The 19,349-nt window shown below is 53.4% G+C and overlaps 7 protein-coding genes across 7 annotated transcripts; 3 read left to right on the forward strand and 4 right to left on the reverse strand.

Moving 5' to 3' along the window:
- Window positions 1-3,112: 3,112 nt before the first annotated feature.
- LTS14_008957 (uncharacterized protein) lies at window positions 3,113-4,182 on the reverse strand (the record flags this gene model as incomplete). Its single annotated transcript, XM_064841640.1, has 3 exons — window positions 3,113-3,924; window positions 4,022-4,084; window positions 4,134-4,182. The coding sequence occupies 3 exons, from the start codon at window positions 4,180-4,182 to the stop codon at window positions 3,113-3,115; spliced, it is 924 nt and encodes a 307-aa protein (XP_064690803.1).
- A 335-nt stretch (window positions 4,183-4,517) lies between these two features.
- LTS14_008958 (uncharacterized protein) lies at window positions 4,518-7,097 on the forward strand (the record flags this gene model as incomplete). Its single annotated transcript, XM_064841641.1, has 1 exon — window positions 4,518-7,097. The coding sequence occupies one exon, from the start codon at window positions 4,518-4,520 to the stop codon at window positions 7,095-7,097; it is 2,580 nt and encodes an 859-aa protein (XP_064690804.1).
- Window positions 7,098-7,849: 752 nt separating this feature from the next.
- On the reverse strand, window positions 7,850-8,799 carry LTS14_008959 (uncharacterized protein; the record flags this gene model as incomplete). Its single annotated transcript, XM_064841642.1, has 2 exons — window positions 7,850-8,696; window positions 8,756-8,799. 2 exons carry the CDS (start codon window positions 8,797-8,799, stop codon window positions 7,850-7,852), a joined length of 891 nt encoding a protein of 296 aa, XP_064690805.1.
- A 2,359-nt stretch (window positions 8,800-11,158) lies between these two features.
- Window positions 11,159-12,128, reverse strand: LTS14_008960 (uncharacterized protein; the record flags this gene model as incomplete). Its single annotated transcript, XM_064841643.1, has 2 exons — window positions 11,159-11,909; window positions 11,965-12,128. The coding sequence occupies 2 exons, from the start codon at window positions 12,126-12,128 to the stop codon at window positions 11,159-11,161; spliced, it is 915 nt and encodes a 304-aa protein (XP_064690806.1).
- Window positions 12,129-12,395: 267 nt separating this feature from the next.
- LTS14_008961 (uncharacterized protein) lies at window positions 12,396-13,604 on the forward strand (the record flags this gene model as incomplete). Its single annotated transcript, XM_064841644.1, has 1 exon — window positions 12,396-13,604. The coding sequence occupies one exon, from the start codon at window positions 12,396-12,398 to the stop codon at window positions 13,602-13,604; it is 1,209 nt and encodes a 402-aa protein (XP_064690807.1).
- A 112-nt stretch (window positions 13,605-13,716) lies between these two features.
- LTS14_008962 (uncharacterized protein) lies at window positions 13,717-15,338 on the reverse strand (the record flags this gene model as incomplete). The annotated part of the gene is made up of 5 exons (XM_064841645.1): window positions 13,717-13,757; window positions 13,810-13,913; window positions 13,982-14,444; window positions 14,502-14,913; window positions 14,973-15,338. The coding sequence occupies 5 exons, from the start codon at window positions 15,336-15,338 to the stop codon at window positions 13,717-13,719; spliced, it is 1,386 nt and encodes a 461-aa protein (XP_064690808.1).
- Window positions 15,339-15,972: 634 nt separating this feature from the next.
- On the forward strand, window positions 15,973-17,605 carry LTS14_008963 (uncharacterized protein; the record flags this gene model as incomplete). Its single annotated transcript, XM_064841646.1, has 3 exons — window positions 15,973-15,996; window positions 16,071-16,158; window positions 16,215-17,605. The coding sequence occupies 3 exons, from the start codon at window positions 15,973-15,975 to the stop codon at window positions 17,603-17,605; spliced, it is 1,503 nt and encodes a 500-aa protein (XP_064690809.1).
- Window positions 17,606-19,349: the final 1,744 nt, after the last annotated feature.

Here is a 19,349-nt window from a genome sequence, read left to right on the forward strand (position 1 = left end):
GATCAATGAGTACGGAGGACCTCTAGAGAACCCTCGAACGTGCCGCCCGATGGAAATGCTCAGGGGACACATATCTCCACAGGGCCGTGGTGGCTGACCTGCCTGTTGTCGACAAATTGATGAGCAGGACCGCATGTCTCAATAGGCGCATTGATCTTTGCCGCACGGTTTGTGTGGTGTCTCGTAGGATGATGGAGTTACGGAGGTTGCATACGTGCGCAGCGCAGGGCGTAGCGACCACGCATGTGGCAGCCCGCGCAACAAGCCATATGCAGGAGCTTGTGGTGGCGCTGCTTCCTTATTCGGCCTGCATATTGTAAGAGGGCACACTCCATCCCGTCAATTTGGCGCTCGGACGTCGACATATCATGCTGCCGCTTCCATCGATGCTTCTACATCTTCATGTACTCGGCAATACTATCGGCGGTTTTATCGCCCTAGTCAGTGGGCATCTCTATCGATCACCGGAACTGCCTCCGCTCATCATTTCTCTACAGCACGACCACCTCAACCACAAATATCAGGATGCGGAGGCTGGTATACAAACATCCATACCGAGGTACCGTGATAGCACTTCGGCGTGCGCGAAGCAAGATGAGGCCTTGTCATCCAGAACCACGTCATTCTGCAAATGCGAATGAAGCCCAGGCTGTGGAAATCGCTCAGTAACGCAGGGACAAAGTGCTATGCCGCGATCGATACTGTCGGTCCACAACACCGCAAGCCACTCGCTGTACATGGTACCAGGGACGGCCTCAATGATCGATGGTAACACTCAAGTCGTGCCGCAGCAATGCAATGCAACGACGGTTCAGGAAGCAAATGCCTGTCCAGAATCTTGGGGACGTCTTTCCTTAGACGGCCTTGGAGGCTTGAGCTGACACGAAGGAGGGCTGCGATGGCTCCGTCGGTAGTCGCTAAGATTGCTTACTATTCAGCGACGCGGCAGTAAACGGGTCGGTCAACCCGGTCCACGGGTCACCTCATGCACAATTTTCGGTCTAGTCAATCTCAGCATACATGATCCTGCAACCTTGGGGCTGTCGCAGCCAGTACAACTGCCTTGGCATAGTCGGGAAAGATGCAGCAAGGCAGGACATTTTCAGTGTGAACCTGGAACAATTGAAGAAGAATTCTTGGTTTGTTCGGCCACTCCCACAGTGCATGGTGTAGTAGACTAGGCATGCGAGTGTTTCTTCACTCTGCCTAGATCTATGGTCTGACTCGCCAGAAGGCCTTTATGATTATCAAGAGCACCCGGTTTCCATTGCGAATTCCTTGTGGAGCTGGAACCATGGACTCGCCTCGCTCCCTCCTGCTATGCCAAGCAGGAGGGCTCTAGAGCGCCAGCCTCCCGCTCATACATGTCATAGATTCCAATCCCATGATGACGCCGAGTAACCGGCCGAGAAAGTTTCACCACGAGCACGAGTTCCGCCACAGCTCATTCATGCGAAGCCTGCAATACTGGGCACAGGCATTGTGATGCCGTCCTACGACATGAGGGGGTAAGGGGCGCTACTTTCAGCTGCCTCCATCATGCTGTCCTCTTCAGGACGACGCATTTCATTCCAGAAACGGTAAGGGCGTACTTTTTTTTCTCTTCCGTCCTTTCTGCTACATCCTATGACCACAACCCGGACGTTATGCTTTCATTTCTTGAACAGCTAAATGACGAAAGGGCCAGATATGCTCGGATCGAGCGGCTTGTGGGCTATCCATCGCTACTGCATAATTCACAGAGACGCTGCAGAGGAAGTAGGACCGATTGCTAGTGGCCTGGATGATCAATATCATAGATAGTCAAGGATTATGACTATGCGGTGAACTTCCCATCCTTCGCACGATTTGCAAAGAGGAATAGTCTTCATCTCGATTGGTTGCATCGGGCATGGTATGCTCGTGCACGGCTTGCGTTGTGGATCCCCAGGGACGGTCATGAAAAGCTGAGTGAATCGTAGGATGCGCGAATCTAGTCAGTGTACTTTTGAGACAGATTGGCAGGAGATGACAAGTCTGGATGTATGACAGTCCGAAGGCTCATCGGAAGCAACTTACGTTTCCTCTGCCGACCGTTCCGCAGCCTATACTCCTTGCAACATGATCCATCACACCAGACCAGGCAATCAGGGGTAGGCTTTCGCTGCTGGAAAGGTCGATCCGAGACAACGGGTTTGAACAAGAATTGCTCTATCTGACGCCACTTCGAATTCACGTACACTGCATCGCACACGAACGGGGCCGCAACACATCCCAGCCTTGATGCTACGGATTACATGCCCAGTGGGCTCGAACATTTCGATCTGCATGAATCTCAACACAATCATCGAACGAGCGTCGCCCATGAGAGAGTGTACAGCGGTGGTCCGGTAGTGCCATTCTGGCAATGGGAAGAATTGAAATGATCAGCCTACATTTCCGCCTCAAGTCACGCCTGCCGCATAAAAGCTGTGCAAACAGCAGGAAAGGAAGAGGTTGCCAAGCCTGCGCACCTGTATGCGAGCATTATCCATGCCGTTTCTGTGCCGTCTCACGTGGGGGCAACGTGTCATTGTCAAGCGAGGTTCTGCCCGGAGAGTATTACTGTACCGTTGCATGTGAGCACGGATGATCATCGACTAGAAGGAGTGGAAGGATTTCGCGCCCTTCGAGACTCGTCCGTCATCACGGGATGAGGAGTGCAGGGAACGTATCAGCTTAGTTCATCCCTGCGTCGCTCGGATTCGAACCTTGCTGTATCGGGAAGGTACGCAAGCAGATATGGACAAGCATTTTGATCCTTCAAGCTAAGAAGGAGACGATTGATGGAGAGCCATATAGCACTACTGTACGAAGGCTCTCGGCTCTGGAGATGCCATGGGTTTGTAGGAAGACATGCTCCTCATCTATCTCATCTAACCCGCTATCGTTTACGCTAACAAGCAGCGCGAGTCCGCTATGCCGTGCGCGTGTGCTATGCTCTCTATGCCATGCAGAGTCCCATCCTTCCCTTCCTTGGATCGTAAAGATGTTAGGACGCGACTCTATTCCCGGTCACATGCTAAAAGAAGCTCCACAGCCTGGTCGTGCCTGGAATCGCAAGGACCGATCAACACGAAACGCGACAGGAACCTCATGAGGCTGTCTTCGCGCCCTTATCATTAAGCTTCACCGCTTTCGCCCCGTGCGCCGCTCCGTTCGTATGGGTGTAATAATCATCCTGCTGTCGTTTCCTCTCCTCGCTCACCCCATCATTCCCACCACCACCATTCCTCTTCCAACCTCCTTCTCCCTCAGCCTCAAGTCCCAACTTCCCCGTCGGCGTCCTTCCAACCCCCTCCCAAAACACCTTCCTCTCAGCCAACACTTCCCCAGCCCATTGCCTCACCTCCGCCGTCTGAATCTTCCCCGCCACGCGCGTGAACTCCCCCAAATCCAACCCCCCTTCTTTCTCCCGCTCATACTCCATCATCTGCAGCAAAAGCTCGATCTTATCCACATCATGAACAAACACACTCTCCTCCGTCCCCGCATCCTCGTATTCCTGCCACAACGCCCTGATCCTCTCCCCCTGCGCCCCACCCCCGTCAACCTGACATAATAAATCCTTGGTGAAGAAATCCATCGTCCCGGCCTCCCGCCGACTCTTCTCCCCCTTGTCCACCCCATCCACGGGCGTGATGTCACCTACGAGTGCCTCGGCCATGTCGTGCACCAGTGCCATTTGCACGCATTTCCCGATATCTAGACGTTGTGATAGAGAGGGTGGACATAGCATGGTGATGATGGACATGCGGTACATGTGATCGCTGATGCTCTCGCCATGGTCGATGCCGAAGCGGCGCCAGCCTTCGCGTTTGGTGGTTTTGAGGCGGGTGAGGAGGTGCATGAAGGGGAGGGGGGAGGCGGTGGTGGGTTGGGGTCGCGGGGTGATGGTGGAGAGGACTGCGTTTGGTGTCGGGTTAGTTGTGTGGAGGGAGGGTTGTGTTTGGGCTGTTTTGTACAAGTGCGCACCTTTGGATGCATGATGTTGTTCACGTACCAGTCTCGGGCGTCCATTGCGCTTCTACTATCTGGGAGGGGGTGAGGAGGCCTGATTTGTCGTCTGTTGCTATTAGTTACTTTCATGTCGACTATATCACTGTTTAACATACTGGGTGGAGCATTCGTTTGAGGCGCCTCTTCCACTTTGCTGGGAAGCATTGCGTCTGTTGCTCCACTCGTTGTCGCGGATGATGTATGCGATGTATGCGACTCTTCCACTCCGTACACGACGACCAGCAGCTCTTGTTATAGGCCACCAGCAATCAATTATTATGCAGTGTTTGCTGGCTCAATCAATCAATCGCCAGGGCAATAGTGATCAATGATTTCCTGCAGGGATGATGCTGGTGCCCCACAGCTCGTGCCCTCCCACTGTTTACACTCCTCTCTCACATGCGCATTTGAAGGCCGTTGTAACCGTATCATGAGCACGTGAAGCTCGAGACATGATAACGTTGGCTTATCGATGAGATGAAAGAAAAGAGATTATAAACATGGAAGCGTCGCAAGGTCATCGCCGTACAGCCTCCACCAAGAATGCCACAGCAGCAAAACTCCACCACCACCACAACCCCATCATAACCCTCTTCCTCACCAATCTCCGCCTGCTGGACCTGGATCTCCTCCCCGACTATCCCACTCCTACCCCCACCGCTGCCACCTTCCACCCCCACTCCGACGCCCGCCTTCGAACCCGAACAACCGAATTCGCCCTCTACCACCTCTTCCGCCTCTACGACCCGGCGACCACTGCCGAAAAGCTGCGACCCTTCTACCCACCCCTCGAACCACTGCAGAGCATCAATCTCCGCGCTGCTTTGTTCAGATGTCTCAACGAGCTGAAAAAGAATGGTATTCTGGGTCGGGAGACAGTGCTGAGGAAGAGCTTAGTTGAAGAATGCAGTGGAGATAGATTATGGGAAGTCTGTCTTGCCTTTTCTGCCGTAGTGTTGAGGAAGGTGGTGTTGGAGAGGAAGAAGACGTATGCGGGGCATAGACAGGGTGGACCGGTTGCGGAGAGGTTGGGGACGGGGGCTAGTGGGTATGGGAACGCTGCGAGGGAGGGGTTGTTGGTGTCGTTGGGGTTGGCGCATAGAGTTTCGCTTGGCAGGCAGGTGGAGGAGAGGAAGAGGAAGGCGGAGGGGTTTACAAGGGTGTTTGAGCGGTTGGGGGAGAAGGGGGCGGAGTTGGAGGAGAGGAGGAAGGTTGTCAGGGAGAGGGAGAGTGCCAGGCCGAGTGAGAAGAGTCTGAGGAGGTTAGAGGGGGTTGAGGAGAGTATCAAGAGATCGTGGGTGGGGAGTGAACAGCTGCGACATGTTCTGCTCGATGGACAGACTGAGAAGGATGATCTGCTTTACAAGTCTCTTGATGCGAGTAATGGTACTACACTTCCCTCCACCCACGCGACTACAGGTCTCCTGCAGACTCTGTCGCGCACGGTCGATGAACAGAACGAGCGTGTTCGTCGATGGCAGACTATACACGACGACCTCCTCGCGAAGAAACACAGCAGATCGAAGAGCTCGGCCACTGCAATCGAAGCGGTGGGTCTTCGATTCGAAAAGCATCGCGATCTTGGTCTGAGAGATGCGCCTATGCCCACGTCTTCTGCTCCTCCACGACAACGGAGCGATAGTGCCATGAAGATGTCCGCTCAGTACGACGACATCCTCACTTCCATGCGAGAACAATTGCGACATCAACGACAAGCATCCGAGCCTTTGTCTCCCAGTGGCAAATCAGCAGAGGGCGCTAACAAACCTCAAACACGTCCACGTCCCTCCCGCCACTCAAGCCTGCACATCTCCACCAGCAGCGAGACGAAAAATAGCACAATTCCCGGCGCCCAGGACCCACGGCCCTACCTCCTCCTCCTCCAAACCCACAACCGCTCCCCCTCCGAAACCGCCGTACCCATGCGTCGCCCTTTCCACGTCTCACGTCGCAGCAGTAGCATCAAGCCCTCCCACCCTTCACGCAGCAACAGTAGGAGTTATACCGCGCCGAAAGTCGAAAGTCAACGCGGCGTCATTCCACTCAAAAGCGAAGTCTTCTCCCCTGTTAAGAGCCGAGTGGGAAGCTGGCATGGTGGGAGTGGGGATTGGAGTGCGCTTGGGACGCCTGTTGAGACGCCTATGGAGGAGGAGAGGGAGGTTGGGGTTGTGGTTGGGGTCGGGGTTGGGGTTGGTTTGGCTGATGGGAGTAGGGGAGGTGATGAGGAGGCGCAGGCGGTGTCGCATGATAGTGGGGTGGATATGGGGATTGTTAAAGAGAGCCCGGGTTCATCGTGTGATGATGGTGAGAAGGATGTTGTGGCGGCGGGTCATGCGGCTTCGAGCTCGCCTACGCCTCTAGTCGCCACTGTGGCCGCGTCGCCAGAAGCTACGAGCAGCAGCAGCAGCAGCGGCTCGCAGTCGGCCTCTCCTTCAGCTATCTCTGCACCAGCGCCAGCGCTAGTACCAGCCGTTCGGCCCTCCTTGGCCGAGCGCACACGCATGTCCATGGCTTTCCGAAGCCTGGAAGACGTCAAGGACGTGAGGAAGTCTGAAGTCGACATTCTCCCAATATCGGCCGAGGAAGAAGGAGTCAACGACGACAGTGGGGATGTTAATGCTAAGCAGAAGAGACGCGAGACGTTGCTCGAGCGGACACGGCGATCTATCCTTGTAGCTCCTGCATCCGCGTCTACAGCAGAGGCGACAGCGGCCAAGAAGAAGGACAAGCAGAAACCATTGCATACACGTGCACGCAGCTCTATCCACCCCGTCAACAACACCGGCAATAACCATCATACGACCGCCCACAACAGCCGCCGCTCTTCCATCCCAAACTTGCTGCTGGAAGAAGAAAACGAACACGACGACAAGGGTGAGCCCGGTACAGAAAGTGTAGCGACACCGAAACGCAAGCTCCGTGACATTACGCCCCGCGAGCAGCTGTTCTCCCCTGATGCGGAGTATTCTAGTGTTTTCAAGCCCAGGCCGAAGATTAAGATGAGTCCCGTGTTGAGTCCATTGGACGATGCGGAGGGGGATGAGCCTGGATTTTGGGTTTGCGGAGGAGAAGGAGGCTAGAGAGGGAGAGCGGGAGGGGCGTGTTGGAAGGGGTAGCCTAGACTAGCCTATTGTCTACCTGCTGGTCGAGATGGTGTACTACAGAAATTTTCCCACTTCCATCATGCATATTTCAGGAGATTGAATCGAGGCATGGGTCATGCATACTGTCTCTGTTTCACAGGGATGCCCGCTTCTGCTTGTACTGCTACCGCGCTGAGAGAGGGGGGGGGGGTAATGTTGATGTTTTGTTGACTCATAGCACCGACTGATTGATGGGCTGGATATGTCATACATTGCTCCCCTCCGGACGCATCGATCAGTCCGCTAGAGTCTTATCGTTACGAGAGGAAAAGGTACATCCGCGATCGATGGCGGCATTTGAAGAAACCTCTTCGCAATTTGCGCTTCGAGGTCTGCAATTGAAGGGCTTGCCTCCATGATCAACCCCTTTGCTCTGATTGGAGATATGAGGATTCTCGTCATGGTGCTGGAAGCCGCTATTGCCTGTTCTGGGGACATCGCAAGCCGTCGACTTCGACTTCGACCATGGACTGCCTGATCATTATATAAACCCCTCGCACGTCCCGTAACCCATGAAAGCTCTCGGGCTCAGCGAGCCAGAGTCCTTCCTAGGCTAATGGGGACTTGTGCAGATGATTCGTCGCTACGAGTGGCGACGTTGCATTTGCGTGCACTTCAGCCAGCATAGATTCAACGACCTCCCGACTAGGTTCGCTATAGTTCACACACGTCCTCCTCGCATGATACTTCTACATCCTGCTGTACATGCTCTCCTTCTGCGGCCTTACATCGATCTCATGCGTCCACGCACTACGTTTCTGCTTATGCAGAAACCAATACGTCTCGGCCAAATCCGCCGGTTGCAAGAGAAAAGACTCGATATCGTTGAGCTTCTCCTCCGCGCCCTCCCTTGCCCATGCCCGACGCCTGACACCGCCGATCAGCTTCCCGTCCACTGGCGCATCGACGACGATAAATGCAGCGTGAATGCCTTTGGCTTGGTATTCGCGCGTGATGATCTGACATAGAGCACGAAGACCGAATTTCCCAGGGGAGAAGCTCGAAAGGCCTGGTACGCCGCGTAATGCTCCTGTGGCGCCGGTGAAGAGGATGGTGCCTTGTTGTTTTGCAAGCATATCCGGCAAGACACGTTTTGTCGCCCAGAAGGCACCGAAGAGATTGATCTTGGTGAAGTTTTCGAACTCCTCGCTTGTCGTGTCGAGGATGGTCCTTCCGTTCACTCGACGGGCGCCAGCATTGTATACCAGGACGTCGACCGAACCGAGCTCGTCTTGGATTTTGCGGAAACTTGCGTTGACCGAGTCCTCGAGACGGAGGTCGGTGATGTAGTACTTGGCGGTATCTTTCCCGTAGTCGGCTTCGATGCCCGTTACCATGTTCTGCAATTTATCTTCTGTTCGTGCGAGTAGTGCGGCACAGAAGCCTTCTGCGACGAAACGACGTGCAACGGCTTCGCCAATGCCTGGGCCGGCACCGACTACAGCGACGACAGGTCGTTTATCACTGGTTGTAGCCATATCTGCTTTTGTGGGAAGGAAGATGATCCAGGTGGTCAAGCGACCCGAAACATATTTGCTACAAGATTAAGGTGTAGCTACATCTCGGCTCGCCAGATTACTGATCACGACACTCACTACAGTTCACCTTGCGGGGTATGGCAATAAAGTTTGAGTTCCATGATGGCCCATCTATCAGTCATATCATCATTCAATAGTGTACGTCGAGCATGAGAGGCCGATCTCAGACTCCCAGGCCGTGGGAATGGTAGGAGTGTCGGCACCCTCAACGCCTCGATCCATAAGCGACTACTGAACCAGCCAAGCCAGTGTTCGTTACGAATCGCTCCTGTTTGTTGAATTGTGCTTCCGCTATAGTAACGATGCAAACTTGTATAATCGTGAAAGCCGACTGCTTTGTTGGCCCTCCAGAGAAGGATGTCACCATCAATACCACAGTTTCCCTGACCCGGGCGCTCAGATTCCTTTCCCAATACACCTCTACATGCAGGACTCTGATTGCCTTGTCCACGGACTTCGAGTTCCCAGTTCCGTGACGTTCCTTTGACGCCTGTGTCGTATTTCACGGCCTTCGAAGCCCTCAGCCTCACAGAGTTTGGCGAAACAGAAGGCATGAAGCATGCTTTCTTGGTGTCCATCATTAGCGCGACGGGCAAGGTAAGTTGCTTGCGTGGCTGCGTCGAAAGCGGATGGCACACCAGGAAGGTCATGGCCGGAGAGCATAAAGTAGAGGTGTCGAAGCAACATCCGCCGCATGTCGCTGACCAGTCTCTTTCTGTTCCCAGTAGCTGTGCTGCAGTTAACGGAGCAAAGCTCACACGCGCCGTGATCCATGTCGAACCTCATCGATCTACTGGCGATATAAGCTCTGCGCTCCTTTGTAGTCATGAATTGGCAGCTATCTTATATAGGACAGTAAGCTCGTCTCCGGCTGCTACCGGTCGAACAACGTGGCAGATTTATTGCACTTCTTCTAACCCATCTCTGGCCACAACGATCCGGGTAGTGGTGTTTGGCAAGCAGGAATGATTCAGACGGGATGACAAGCGGAAAATGAAGATTCTGTTATCGCAAGTCCAAGTATTTGCGTAAATGATGCGGTGTATGCGACTGGGGTGCCGGACCGCGGGTGGTAAAGCATCGCCTGGGTCGCGGAGAGAATTGAAGACTTGTCTTTGTGTCGCATTGAGACTGTTGTAAGCTGCGGCGATGTCACTATCGCCTATCTGCTTGGAGCTTTCTGTGAAGGACAGAAGTGGCGTCTCCACGTACAGGATCGTGCCAGGTTCCAGAGACACCTTGGCAAAGAGACCTAAGCCATCGCCAGACGACTCGCGGAGCTCGAAGAGCGTGCTTGATATGGAGACGCTGTCGTTCGAAATGAGTCGAGAGGCGAGTATCTGCTGTAGTGTTGACGTCACGACGAAGTACTAGCAATGACTGCTGGAGTGATTCCTGCCATGGCTGCGATTTATATAGTGCTGGGTCCCGACAAGCAAGCAGATCGAACATGGCCTGCTCAGAGATGGTGCAAACCGTCTCAATCGCAAATATCATAGATGTCCGACAACTGCACGCGACGGATGTGTGGTCACACTTGGGCTGCTACATCTGCGCTTGAGATGCTCGGAGAAGCAATTGCCCTGTCGATGTAGATTGAAAGTAGTCGATAGCGGAGACGAGTGCGCCGCCACCGACCACCCCTGACGACTCATCGTTCTGGCTGAAGATCGCCATGAATTTTCGAAGCCTGATCTTAGACTCTTTTGACGGACAGTCAGGATAATTGGTTGTAACACCACTCTCCAATGTATGCTTAGAAACGGATCTTGGTTACTTTCCGTATTTCAACTGTGCAAACATTCCCTGTCGGCGTCCGCCCAATCAGATCACCAGAAACGAGATTCATGTTCAAGGTCAACTCTCGTATATTCGCCACGTGCTTGGCCGCGAAATATTGTATCCAGCACTTCTAGTTCCCCACCCATCTCCTCATGCCGCAGTCGAAGGTCGCAAGCGTGAGCTTGTAATGGCATGCTGTGTTGTAGTAGGTAGGTAGGCTTTCGGCCCGCAGCTGTCGCGAGACCTGAGTGATGCTTGGTGGCGGTAACTCCAGCGGGACTGGTCCAGCATGGGTTGCACTGATAGCGGGTTCGTAGATGCAGACACGAACTTCGACAGGTAGATCCATGAAGCGAAAGGAAGGCGAAATTTCGGTAGCCAGGGTTGACTGCACGATACTGTGAGATAAATTGCGCGGTTGGTGATAGAGCTCCGAAAAGACTAGGTGACTGCGTGTACGTGTGCAACAGCAGAGTGCGAGTGATTGTGGCGGAGGCAAAGACCGACAACGCATCTGAAAATGCGCTAGTGGTGCCTACTTTCAGTCAGCAGACTCGCTGTCACATGTCAGCGGATGGATGATAGGCGAGTTTTGGACTTGAATGCTTTCGTGATACTCCCAGCGCCTCGCTAATCTCAGAAATCGCTCCATAGATATACACATCTCTCGTATCCAACCTAGTCCCGCTTCCCAGGTCCGTAGTAACCGTTGCTGATTCCATACCCTCCCAGCCCTCCTCCTCTTTCAATGCCACCAACTCGATCCTTGCCGTGTGATTTCAGCCTTCGCGGCAACTCCACGCCTCTGAAATAAGCCAAGCATATGGCTGCCGAAGCACCAGCAGAGATCAAGCAGTAGACCAGCGTACTGAATGTCAAATGCCCACCAACGCCTGTCCAGCCAGATGGTAGGCTCGTATTCGGATACCATCGCACGCTGAACCTCAATGGCAAGCTGTCACCGATGACTATCCTCGTCGGCGGCTCTCGTGATATACTGTATGCCGTTGCTGCCGCAATCGTACCAGGCGCAACACTCTTTGGTGCTGCATGAACCAGCACATTCAGACTCGTGCTCACATGCAGATGGCTCAATTGTAAGGTCCCTGCCAGCGCGACCACCATAGGCGTGTAGACATCTGACAGACTGCCCTGACCTTCTGTCAAATCCGTGGTACCCTTCTCAAACTCCTCTTTCGATGGCGAGGGTGGTAATGGTTTGGTTGGTATGCGGCAGGTCAATGGAGCGTCATTATGTACATAGAACTCCAGTAGGTGGAAGAATGGGTCGTCTACGAAGTCGATTGTACAGTTGATGTCTTTCTCCACGCCGAAGATCAGTTCGAGAGGCTTGCCTGTCTCGTTGCATATCGGAAAGGGCGTATAGAGGAGCTCTCCTGAAGCATCGGTAATGTGTTCGCCAGTGTCACTAGTGCCGATTAGTATCTCCTGTGCACCAACTGATGGATGATCTTTCCACGTACGTCGTCCTGTTCAGACAGCTCACGGGGATGGTTTGGCCAACTTTGTAACCAGCTTGTGACAGTGGTGTTTGTGATGTTTCGGCGGCAGCTGTGGAGGTGGTACACAATGCGGCATACAAGACAAGAATCGAACGCCAAAGGAGCGGCAGCTGTGGCACAGCCATTCTGTCGATATCTACAACAAGTCTCTGACCCAAGGTAGAAAGGCAGGGTTGGCACGTGAACAGAACAAGCGCATGGTGAAGTGAATGCACAATCCAGGGTCCGGGGCCGATCTGAGTAATATGTCTTAGCGCGGCAACCTGGCGAGAATCAGGGACGCGCGCGATGGATTGGACTTCTGCCTACACAAGTGGCCTCTGCTCAATTGACATATATACGATGCAGTCCCCTATCAAGTCCACTGAAGTTCGTACCCCACCCCCTTCGAAATGGTCAATCTCGACGAGGACCTGTACCGCCAGATCATCTTTCTTGCTGGCCAGAGCTCTCGCGATAGCTCACGGAGGGACCAGATCTGTATCGACATATTACGGACATGCTGTCTCGTCTCCAGGACATGGCGAAGACTGGCACAACCAATCCTCGAGCAGACAATCGTTCTTGATAATGGAGACCAGCTTGAAAAACGTCTTCTCAACCGATCAAAGAAGGAATTGCGCTTGCTTCGGGACCTCGTCATAAGGCAGCCTGGTGGAGGACACTGGGAGATGGATGTGCAGGCCATACTCAATGCTATACCGACCGAGAAGCTGAGAAGTCTGCTTTTTTTCGAGGATGCAGGACGCTACCGCTCGCCACCATTTGACGACCGAAGTGTCATTGGTACGGCCGTGTATACGCCACCACCACTAAAACATGATCTATCGAGCCTGCGCGAAGCACTCCTATGTAACATACACGGAGGGTCTTCCTGGCTACCTCTGCTACAGGTCACGCCAGCACTGAAAGACTTGACATTCTATCATGCCGGATGGTCCGGACGATCAGAATACCAAGGAAGCCCTTCGTACCTGCCAACCCAACCGCCACCATTTTCCCTCCGGCGTTTCGAGATCTTTCGATCGCATATTCAACCTGAACCATTGCGATGGGCGCTTTCCAAGAGCGTCGATACCCTGACCCACGTAAATATACGGTTTCTCCAACGTGAATGGGACACCTTCATCACCATATCTGCACTACGCGAACAAGGTCAGCTGCCCAACGTCACCCATCTGACCATAGAGTCAAGCGAGGATAGGTGCAAAAATTTCGATTGGCATTTGTCCGATCCCTTGTCAAAATGGTCCGGGATAAAAACAGTATACATGTTCGGCGATGACAGCAAATGCCGAGGCGCCATCGTTCACGGCCTCTCAGAACTTCACCCAATCCCGCACATCGAGATGGGTGTTGGGGATATGCGTTTGCACGAGTTCAGAGCCCTCTTCAGACTACGGAAAGGTAAGTTTCAGAGAAACACGAGGTTGAGACTTGTCACGAAAGCACCACGATGGAGAGCTCGTGGAGGTGGTGGATACATCCATTGGGACTGGGAGGCCCCTGCTTATTGGGAGGAAATGGAGGAGGACGCTGTCGAGATTGCGGCGAAGCACGGGGTTGTGCTTGAGCTTGCCAGTACTTCCCTGTATGCATGAGCTGCTTTCCCACCCAACACGTGTAAAGGCCACGGCACATCACTGACCTCTAGGGTTACGAAGAAAGTAAGAGTAACGGAGAACTTTTGTAGATTGAGCTGAGCTAAAGTATCTAAGCCCGGATTTTCTGGATATGGTCGATCGCCTCTAGGACTACATCTTGGGTTAGCCTTGACATCAACAACACGCGTAGTATTCAACTCACGATAGCCGACAAAGACCTTGGGGTTCTCGGTTGCCGGGAAGTGGCCTAGACCTTTCATCGCTTGATGCTTGCCGCCCGGAATTTTGTCGCACGTCGCTTGGGACCTATGGTGGATGTGAGGTTAACAATCATTCCACATCACAAATCATGCTCACAGCCATTGATGACTTACATCGCTGGTGTGTTACTCCAGTCATACTCGCCAGTAAGCATATACACTGGACACTTCTTGGTATCGATACCAGCCATCCTGTCACGACCATCCCAGCCGCCGAAGTAGAAGTCAAGATCTCCATGGAAGATACCATAGGCTTGGGCGGAATACAAGTGCCAGATGAGTTGTCGATTGACCAGAGGAGCTGTGGGACTCATCATGCCGTAGACCCACTCTGGGTTGAACAGGGCTTGGTTGACGTATGGTGAGCGATCGTGCCATTGCCTCTCCATATTCAGGTAGTCACTTCCCTGCAGAGGGATTGAGCCGACGGCACCGACTTCGTCTGCACGAGCGGCGACGGCAAGGCAGACTTGGCCGGCCATGGAAGCGCCGCAGATGATGGGCTTGTTGAGGCCGAGCTTCTTGACGAACGCTGCAATGCAGCCGACGTAGGCGTCTTCGCTGTTAGTGTGCATGCCTGGCGAGCTGTGTAAGCGTCCGCAGTTGAAGTCACGGGGACTGTTGGGTCACTTACCTGGCCAGTAGCCTTCGTATGGGAACGACCTTCCATGAGCTGGGAGATCAAGAGCAGTCATGTGGCACTTCTGCCTCATACGCTCATCGTTGAGTACACCATGGTACTGGCGACCATCGCTACCAGCCGTGTGCAAGAACACGATTTCCTGATCACCTTCACCGGACTGCTCATAGAATACTTTGCATCTGCCCCAGACAGGCGCGCTAATGTAGGTGTATCGACCAACGATATGATCCTCATCGACCTCGGGCTCCTCGTCTGCTGGGGTTGGACCAGCGTATGCATCATGCAAGATCTCGAGAATACGGCGCCAGACATGTGTCCATTGCGCGAAGGCATTCTGATCGCCTTCGACCTTAATACCTTCTTGCTTGATATTCATCCCGAACATCCCCCAGTATGATTGGTACTGTAGCTCGGTCAGTGGACCTGAGATAAAAACTACGCCTCGACGCAAGCACGACTTACTGGGGCAACCGGAGTGGTTTTCATAAACTCCTGCCATTGCTCAGGAAGCGCGGACAAAGTGAAGAGGGCATCACTTGTCTTCCCAGTGCTGATATCCGCTTTACCATTGGTCACGGTCACCAGGACCGTGTTGGGCGAGCCAGACGACTTGATACCAAAGGTAGCAGGGCCCTCAATGGCATTACTGGTGGTAAAAGCGCTGAGTTGCCCATCAGATTCCGCAGCCTTGTTAGCTTTCTGGAGAGAATCGGATAAAGCAGCTGGCAAATCGGCCCATGGGTGCGAGGAACCACCGTTCTGCATTTTGGTGTCTGTTGCTGCTGCGCCGTTGGTTGTCTTCTGTCTTTTGTTTGAACGAGGAGGCATTGCGGTCCGTTACGGATGTGATCGATTATGTCTCTTAGGCGGGAATATCGTACGTAGGATTGTGAACGAGGAGAAGCTACAGGATGCTTGACGTAGCTACGTACTCATTCTTATACCTATATACGAATACTGATCGACGTAGCACTGCCAGCAACGCTCCTGTGAGCATGGGTCGTCGCGGTCGAGCATCGCCTTGATCGTCTCTTGGGTGTATTACCAGGGTTGGGGTTGTGGGGTAGCTTGAGGTCGTCGCGGGGCAAGCTGCAGGACTTGAAGCCAAAGTCGTTGCCCTGATGGTCAGGAAGGTCAACTCCGGGCAGGCGGATAGCAGAGGTCGTCCAAAAAGATCCTACAGGTCCAAAAGATGCCTCAGGTTGGGACTTGTTATTTCCGTCCGTGTCGGCTCAAAGCTTTCGAACCACCGTTCGAGTCTCCAAGCTTGCCCCGCATCACGTCGGCTCTGGAGTGTTCCTATGTCGCTGGCACTGACGTAGATGACAATAGTAGTGCTTGTAGACTTCAAGAATCATGCTCACTTCCTGACTTGTAACAGCAGTAATCTATCAAGCTGGCTCGACAATCCAAACGACGAAAGACCGACAGTACCTCGATCAAAACTGTCGATATTGCAACCATGGCGTCAGATCTTCCTTTCAAGGTATGCCGCTGCGGCTCTGAGAAGCGTGTTGAGGAAGACGACGAAGGCGATATTGACCAACTGACATCCTACAGCTGAGCAACCCTGAGATCTTCCGCACGAAAGCTCTAGTCGGAGGCGAATGGGTTGAGTCAAAGTCTGGCAAGAGATTCGATGTGTATGGTCAGTTGGGGCTTCATCAATTAAATTGTGGCACGCAGCAAGCTGATATCTGACAGATCCTGGCAATGGCAAGGTATGGGCGACAGCACCAGACTGTACTCCAGACGACACCGATGCCACTGTGAAAGCCGCCCACGAAGCCTTCCAAACATATCGGAAGGTCAACCCAAGGACTCGTGCACAATGCTTGTTGAAATGGGACCAGCTCATTCGGGAGAATCGTGATGATATTGCCAAGATCGTCACATACGAGACTGGCAAGCCGATCGCAGAGTCCCAGGGCGAGCTCGACTACGCCCTTGGTTTCACATGGTGGTTCGCTGGTGAGGCCGAGAGGGTGCAGGGTACCGTCCAGACACCCGCGGCGCCAAACCGACGAGTCTTTACTGTCAAGCAGCCGATCGGAGTAACAGTCGCGCTTGTCCCATGGAACTTTCCAATCGCTATGATCTTGCGAAAGGCGGGTGCAGCTCTGGCGGCCGGGTGCACCATGATTGTCAAGCCGAGCCCAGAGACACCCTTCTCGGTTTTGACGCTCGCGTACCTTGCTGAGAAGGCTGGCTTCGCCAAGGGTGTCTTCAGCGTACTTCCCACCAGTCTCGACGGTACTCCAAGCTTGTCGGAGTCGCTGTGCAGACATCCGTTAGTCAAGAAGGTCACCTTTACTGGCTCGACTCGCGTTGGCAAGCTTGTAGCCAAGATCTGTTCCGATGGCTTGAAGAAGTGCACTTTGGAGCTGGGCGGCAACTGTCCATTCCTGGTCTTCGACGATGCCGATCTCGAACAAGCGGCTGCACAGCTCATGGCTCTCAAGTGGCGACACGCCGGTCAAGCTTGTATCACAGCAAATCGTGTGTACGTCCAGAAGGGTGTCTACGAGAAATTCACCGAGATTCTAGCGGAAAAGACTCGCCAGCTCAAGATTGGACATGGCGCGAAGGATGGAATCACGTTGGGTCCTGTGACAACAGCTCGAAGTCTAGACAAGGCACAAGCTCAGGTCGAAGACGCGACCAAGAATGGTGGCAAGCTTGTGATGGGCGGCAAGAAGTTGCACGGCCAAAGTGGATACGAAGGATACTTCTTCGAGCCCACGATCATCACAGGCGCAAAGGATGGCATGCTCATCTCTCGCGAGGAGACTTTTGCTCCCGTTATGGCGCTATTCGAGTTCGATACCGAGGATGAAGTGGTCAGGCTCGCCAACGATACAAGCATGGGGTTGGCTTCGTACTTCTTCACCAAGAACATCGATAGAACCTGGAGATTGTTGGAGAACCTGGAGGCCGGAATGATAGGCATGAACACTGGAAACGCATCGGCTGCCGAGTCGCCATTTGGTGGTATCAAGGAAAGCGGATATGGCAAAGAGAGCGGCAAAGACGTGGCCATCAATGAGTACATGATCACGAAGACCGGTACGCTTACTCTCAGCGACCATTATTGAATACTCTTCGGCGGTGGGGTAGGTCCTTATGGTGCTGTAGTTTGATAACACCTGTAAGAAAAGGTCAGCATTGCTTTGAAACGCTGCTAGCTTGAGCTCTGCGCGTGGGATCTGAATCGTGTCTGTGTCCTGTCGACTTCCTGGGTCAATAGATTTATCACCACTCCTTGCATCCTATGTAACGATCTGACTTTGCAGGATGACGGCGGGGTGTGACGGTAGTAGCACCACCGACAAGGTGGAGGGCGAATGGAACATGGACATAGAAGCACATCGCATCAACGATACTCTTCACTTCACGCCCGCCAAATGACTCTCGATCGCGTCAGCTTGCGGATGGTCACATGGTATACGCGCAAGATCTGTATGCTGGATGGCAGGCAACTGTCCGGGGATGCGACCAGCCAGATTCGATGAGGTGTCCCTTTCGCACATCTTGTGCTACCCGCCTCAGGCGCATGTTCGATGTGCGCCTTGTCGCAGGTGTTGTGAGCATCAAGGAACGCAAGTCATCCCTCAAGAAGGCTTGACAGGACAGCGTGCTCTTCGGCAAGACAGACGTGTTCTATGGCGACCTGGATATACCCTCATGTCTAGGCCTCGCCGTCCAGGTTCGAAAGATAGAGCAAACCAAAGGTAAAGCCTCTGCTCTTTAGCATCAAGCACGCCATCTCATTGCTAGCATCCGTAGGAAAGTGCCTTGTGTGTACGAGTACGGAGAGCGCCAGACTCCACAGAAATGAGTTCCACAATCGGGTGGATTCGGACGAGACTCTGATCTCAATTTTCCTGACGACGTCATGTGATGCCGACGTGGCCGGCCTCCTGTCGATTGCAATAAAACTCTTTGAACGAGAGTCAGGCGTGCGATCTGCACAAAGATATCCGGAGGGACAAGCTTTGCATCAAGACGCCACATCATCCAAAATACACATGTACGACCCATCACGCCGTGACTCCACATCTGCACGACTCACGCACGCACAGCAGCAGAATACCGGACGGACCGGGCTCGCCTTGAGCCTCCTCCACAGTGATCGACATGCGTGTTGCGGAGAGAGCTGCTCAGGGAAGATAATCATGTCCATCTATATCCCGCGTCTTCTGCAAACCGATGGTGCATGCTGTATGTAGCCGATTGTGTGTCTTACAACAGGCGGCTCCTCGTAAGCGACTAGAGTCCATAGGCTGAAGAAAAGACGAAGGATTTGTGGTGCTACCCACCTTCGAAGTTGTGGTGGGAATCCAGGATTTGATAGGCCTCCCATTATTTGCATGTGCTTCCACGACTTTAGCCTATGGACGAAGCCATTGCTCCCACGAGGCGTGCGTGCATTTCACCCCCACGAACTCCAGGAAAGCAATTGTTGACTGCAAGGGATGTAGCGTTTCCATCTACTGTAATGGTGAGACAACGTGGTACAGCTGGGATATCAGGCTGATGATGTTCGCGGCGTAGCTGAAACTTACGAGAGACTGTTGCTTGCCGTGAGACATGGGAGAACGCGTGGCCGGCCAGATACAGTACTTGGGCTGCGAGTTGTTATCAGAGCAGTCCTAGACGAATTACGACACGTCGGCCTTGCAAGCATTCGGCCCTCGTTGACTGTGACTATATGCAGGTGTGTAGGTAGGTGTACGTGATGCTTGTGTCATTGGACGTCAAGGAGGCTGCTGGAGATTCGATCGATCTCTTTGTAATGGATTCGAACATAGCCGGCATCATTTCTGTCAGGACTCTGCC

This window comes from Recurvomyces mirabilis (genome assembly GCF_035927965.1).
Source record: "Recurvomyces mirabilis strain CCFEE 5264 chromosome Unknown scaffold_28, whole genome shotgun sequence".
NCBI lineage: Eukaryota > Fungi > Ascomycota > Dothideomycetes > Mycosphaerellales > Teratosphaeriaceae > Recurvomyces > Recurvomyces mirabilis.